This window comes from Onychostoma macrolepis, chromosome 10 (assembly GCF_012432095.1).
Source record: "Onychostoma macrolepis isolate SWU-2019 chromosome 10, ASM1243209v1, whole genome shotgun sequence".
Classification (NCBI taxonomy): domain Eukaryota; kingdom Metazoa; phylum Chordata; class Actinopteri; order Cypriniformes; family Cyprinidae; genus Onychostoma; species Onychostoma macrolepis.
The window spans coordinates 19,522,781-19,528,691 of NC_081164.1; the positions used below are offsets into that span (position 1 = coordinate 19,522,781).

The 5,911-nt window shown below is 35.2% G+C and overlaps 1 protein-coding gene across 1 annotated transcript; it reads left to right on the forward strand.

Annotated features, from left to right (window-relative positions):
- Positions 1-664: 664 nt before the first annotated feature.
- LOC131548707 (collagenase 3-like) lies at positions 665-4,066 on the forward strand. The gene is made up of 10 exons (XM_058790202.1): positions 665-798; positions 875-1,116; positions 1,207-1,355; positions 2,049-2,177; positions 2,269-2,430; positions 2,521-2,650; positions 2,743-2,876; positions 3,255-3,414; positions 3,493-3,596; positions 3,728-4,066. Exons 1-10 carry the CDS (start codon positions 694-696, stop codon positions 3,826-3,828), a joined length of 1,416 nt encoding a protein of 471 aa, XP_058646185.1. The 5' UTR covers positions 665-693; the 3' UTR covers positions 3,829-4,066.
- Positions 4,067-5,911: the final 1,845 nt, after the last annotated feature.

Below are 5,911 nucleotides of genomic sequence, written 5' to 3' on the forward strand. Positions count from 1 at the left end.
AAACAGTAACATTGATCTAACCATGAGTAGGCCATGAGGAGCTGCACATTGTCTGCTTACTATGGTCGTACCACAAATACCACGGTTACTGCAACTGGAGTTATTATGCAAAATAATGCTACAATAAGTTTATGTAAGACTCCTCACGACATATTCATCTGAAAATGCATGTACAATATATATATATATATATATATATTGTAGTTTTCCTTTAATTGTTTGGTAAATTTTGGCATTAATGATAATACTTTGTGTAAATAATGTAAATCCAGGGTTCAAAAAATACTGCAAGGAGTCTTTGGATTGATATATAAATCATTTAATAAACAACAGAATTAAAAAATATATACAAATATATATATATATATATATATATATATAAAATGTTTTTATATAAATGAGGAAAGGAGATTTCATTAGAACTAATGAACTAGAACTAGACTATACAGTGCGTAGTAGAATCTATTTATTTTATATATATATATATATATATATATATATATATATATATATATGTGTGTGTGTGTGTGTGTGTGTGTATGTATTTGGTGGCACGCCATTCCCTGATTTTGTTTCCTGTGGCAAAAGGTGCAATATGTGACTCAGTCTCCTGTTGCACAATCTGTCCTTCTTTGGTGTATATAAGAGGGGAACAAAACACAGACTGTATCAGTTTCTTGAAAGAGAAGCAACATGAAGAGCTACTACAAGCTGTGCGTTCTTATCGCGTTGGTGGTTTCTGGTTACACCAGCCCAATAGCCCCACCTGCTGATAAAGACACAGAGAGCATTGCAGTGGTAATTTGCACGCTTTGAACTACTTTGACAATGCTGTTAGATATAGAATGTAAACTAACTTTGATCTTTTTTTCAGAATTACCTGACTCAGTTATATGGCCTGCCAAAGCAGACCGGTTCTAACGCTGAAAAACGCTCCAGTGCCGTGAGTCTGAGGTTGAAAGAGATGCAGCAGTTCTTTGGACTCGCGATAACAGGGAAGCTGGATGAGGAGACGCTGAATGTGATGAAGAAGCCACGCTGCGGGGTTCCAGACGTCGCAGCGTACTCCACTTTTCAAGGGGACTACAAGTGGAAAAAACACGATCTGACCTACAGGTGAGACCTGCTAACAGACAAAACTGTTCAAGACAAAACTGATTAAAAAGGACTTGTAACATTTATTTTACGGTCTTTTTCCCCTCCCAGGATTGAGAACTACACCCCTGACATGTCTGTAGCAGAAGTGGATGATTCCATCAAAAGGGCCCTTCAACTGTGGGCAGATGTCACTCCTCTGAGATTCACCCGTATCTACAGCGGCACAGCTGACATCATGATCTCCTTTTCTGTTGGAGGTCAGTTTTTTAAACTAACCATTAACACTGCAAAACGTCCTGTTTTTAATTAGTATTTTAGTCTTGTTTTCAAGTTAAAATATTTAAAAATCCTTAAAGCAAGTTAAATTGACTGTTTTACAATGCATGAGAAATGAAGAGTTTAAGGCTCAGAAAATGTTTTTAGTGCAAGTGTATTTTGTCTTTCTGATTCTTTTGTGTACAAACAAGTTAAAAAATCTGCCAGTGCATAAAGACAAACTCTATGAAATCAAGTTTTAATATCTTCCATAGAAGTATTATTTGCTTATTTAATTTTTTCAAATATTTTAAATGGAAATGTATACAAAAATACGATTTTTTTCAATACATATAGATTTTTTTAAAGATATTTCATTTTATTTTTATTATTGAAACAAGGAAATGTGATGATAATGAAAAATAATTGTATATATTTTTATTATTATCATTTTTTTTCGCGTCTGTTTAGTAGAAAAATATTAGTAGAGATAAAAGGGAAATAATTTGGATTACATTTCATTGCAGTATATTTGTACATATGAATATATTTAAAAAATGTCGTATATTTGTCAACTTCTGCCAATATTTTTATTTTTGCATGTTTTTATTTGAATTTGTTGACTGATTTTTAACATAGAGAGATAGAGAGTACTTTTAAGAGTACTTTAAAAACAAATCTCTTCTTCGTTCCAGATCATCGGGATGGCTACCCCTTTGATGGACCAAATGGTTTTCTGGCTCACGCTTTCCCTCCATTTGAAGGCCTCGGAGGTGATGCCCATTTTGATGATGACGAGACGTTCTTCTACAGATCTCCTCAAGGTGAGGGCAGATTACTTTTAAAACGTCTCCAGTTTGTACCGGTGCACAAAATAAAAACTCAGCTGTATTTACATTCCCACTTATTCCTCAGGTTACAATTTGTTCCTGGTGGCTGCCCATGAGTTCGGACACTCTCTAGGGCTCGAACATTCCCAGGATCCGGGTGCACTGATGTATCCCACCTACGTTTACAGAAACAGCGATACCTTTGTCCTCCCTAAAGATGATGTCGATGGAATCCAGTCTCTTTATGGTAAATATGCTACAAATCAGATACATCAGTCATGAATCGAAAAGACACTGAAAGTGGCGTTTCTAATGATTAGACTTTTTTATTAAACAGGCCCAAACACGGATTTCGACCCTAATGATCCAAAACCCACACCACCAGTAACCCCAAACAAATGTGATTCCAAACTGGTCCTGGATGCTGTCACTATGCTCCGCGGAGAGATCATGTTCTTCAAGGGCGGGTAAAGAGACAGAAATGCTTTCTGATGTCAAAATGTCCTCGTGAGCTGTGACGAGTCGTATCTGACCTGTCGGTTTCTGGCTTTATTTACAGCTTCTTCTGGCGCAGTTATCCTCTGAGTGCAACTGTTGAACAACATCTCATCACAAGTTTCTGGCCTGAGATTCCAGAACATATCGATGCAGCATTCGAGAGTCCATTGGAGGACAAAGTCTTCATTATCAAAGGTAAAAACCATCTGAATAGAAATGACAGAACTCTTAAAAATAAGGTTAAGAAAGGGGGGTTTGTAGGGATGCCATAGGAGAACCATTTTAGGTTCCTCAAAGAACCTTTCAGTGAGAACCTTTAACATTCATAGGACTTTTACAATGCTCAAAAGGTTCTTCATAGTGGAAAAGGGTTATTTAGTGTTTTTCACACCATGGAAAAAAATGGTTCTTTTAAGAACTGTTCACTGAAATGGTTCTTTTGAGTGCATGGATGTTAAAGGTTCTTCATGGAACCATAGATGCCAATAAAGAATGCTTATTTTTAAGAGTGAAGATATCATGAGATGTCATATGAGACATGAAATATAATTTGAAAAACTTGTCACGCCTCAGGTGAGAAGGTCTGGGCTCTCTATGGGTACGAAATGGCACAGGGATATCCCAAGAGTCTCAGCATGTTCCGTTTGCCAAAAAAAGTGCAGAAAGTCGATGCAGTCCTCTACGATGAGACCAGCTACAAAGTCCTGTTTTTCGTTGACAACCAGATTTATAGGTCAGTAAATCACTTAGTCTGATTGAGTTGGTCATCTTTTTCAAGAACCTTGAACTAACATGAATTTATTTTGTGCAGTTATAATGAGGAAAAACGCAGAGTAGAGAAAGGTTATCCTAAACCGGTGGAAGAAGTTTTCCCTGGAATGACAGGGAAGGTGACCGCAGCCTTCCAGTATAAAGGTATGTGTTTTGTGAAATGTAACACAACATTTACTTTCATTCATTTAACAGCTGCTTTTATTCAAAGTGACTTACAAACAAGAAAATCTTAAGTAAAATCCCATCTAACAGTCTTTCCTGATCATTTTTAGGTTTCAACTATCTCTTCAGTGGATCAAAGATGTTTGAGTTTGGCGCCCACAACAAAAATCTGCTCCGTGTTCTCAACAACAATTATTTCCTGCCCTGTTAGTCAGTTAATGTTGAGTTTTTCTTTAAGGCTCAGCAATATACTGCCTGCATGAAGGAGAATCTGAACCGTCAGTATTTTAAAGTAAATTATTAAGTAATGTATTGACTTTCTAACTTATTTTACAGAAAAGTAGGTAGTTTAGTATCCTTTAAAGTATTATGTACAACAAAAGAACTAAATAAAACACGTCCTATGATTGATGCAATTTCAAAATAAAGATTTGAGCAGTTTGATAAAATATCTGGTTTTTGTCTGTTTATTAACAAGCTTGACACCAAATATAGGAGGGTCATTCCGTGTCAACTCAACTAGAGGTCCCCGGGTCCTATAAGTATTATATTTTTGCAAAGTGATCCACATTTGGTTTTTGACCATTGAAAATGTGTACATTTTAACGATTTACTCCTGGAGCCATATTGAGATCCCAGTATCTCTAGAACCGAACCATATAGGGCCTTAAAAATGAAGATGCCAAAAGAAAAGTTTGTTAAGACCCAAAAGGGCGTTAAGATATCTTTAATACTTTAATACATGCTTGTTGTTCAATGATTGACATATATTTCAGTCTGTTCCGTATACAAAACATTTATACAGCTTCAGAAGAAATTAAGTATAGTGGACAAGTCATACGGACCACATTCATGATAGTTTTATTGTGCTTATGGATAATTTTTTAAGCTTGACAGCCTCAGTCATCATTGGTGTATTAATTATAATAATAATACTCATTCCTCTGACAATAGAGTGACAATGGCTGGCATTACCTACAGATCTTACATAATATCTCAAGCACACCTCACTCGCTTTGTGCAAACATGTACATTTTGTTCTCTAAATTGGGCTAAATTGTTTCTGAAATTGACCAAATTGCAATTCGTAAAAATAAACTCTAACCGAAATTATAACCCTACATAATGCAACTTTTACTATTTTAAAAGTAAATAAAGACACCCTAAAGACCTTCATTTTACATAGAAGACAAAAGAATGAATTAGCTATTATATTTGCAGCTAACTGTGTATTATATTTAAAAAGGTATTATATATGTGTTATATGTAGCTGTGTTTTTTAATCAGAAATATAACCAAAAAATATTACCATATTGCCTTTGTTTGTTTATATTACATATAAACACTTGGAAATAAGAGGTTAAATAAAGGTCTGAGGATGAGAAATTATACAGGTATCTGGGCGAGAAGGTCAAGTTCTTTCAGGAAAGTTGAAAATCCTGTTATTATTGTTTTTCTGTCAGCTTGATGGTTTACTCACAGAAGCTGAACATTTCAGATGTTGCTCAACACCTCACAGTTTTAAGGGTGACACTGATTAATCAGAAGCACATGAGGAGATTTTGGGTGATGAATAGCTTAATAATATATAGTAATAGAAATAACATGAAACATTGTTTAGTAAAATAATTATGGCAGCTAGGGCATTGAATCTTTGGGCTGAATCAATTCAATTCACAGGGTTCTGATTCGATTAAAAAAGACATTTTGCAAAAGCAGAACAGTGAAATTCATTTTGATGCATAATTCAGTGTTATTGAAATATATATTTTTAGAATTCTCTACATATTTGCCCTAATGTAACTGAGACAAGACAAACTATTTAATTAAAGTATTGCATGTTTTCTTGGAAAGTCTATCTCGAACCCTTTAGCACCACCATCAGCTCAAATTTGGTACGTGTTATTACAACCTGAGATTGTATTGAGATATGAGGGTCTGTATTATTTACTATTGGAGAAAACGTAATGGTGGACTTGGATTACATGTGCCTTGATAACAATCACATTACAGCCTTGACTTACGTTTACGGATATTATAGAAACAGGGCAAATTCCAAACGGTAGTGAGCCTCCCTATGCCCTACTCACTTCGAAGGGCAGAGCCCTTGAAGTGTGTTCTTTTAAGGTTGTAGGGCATTACTGTCTCGTATATAAGTGTTTGGAATTCCCTTGGCAAAGGGAATGCCGCAACTCCACCAGGTGTTGCAAATAAATATTTCTTCTTATTATTTTATTCAAATATTGTCTAATTGTGTCTTATTTACTATTAAACTTTTTCAAACTAAACTTGCT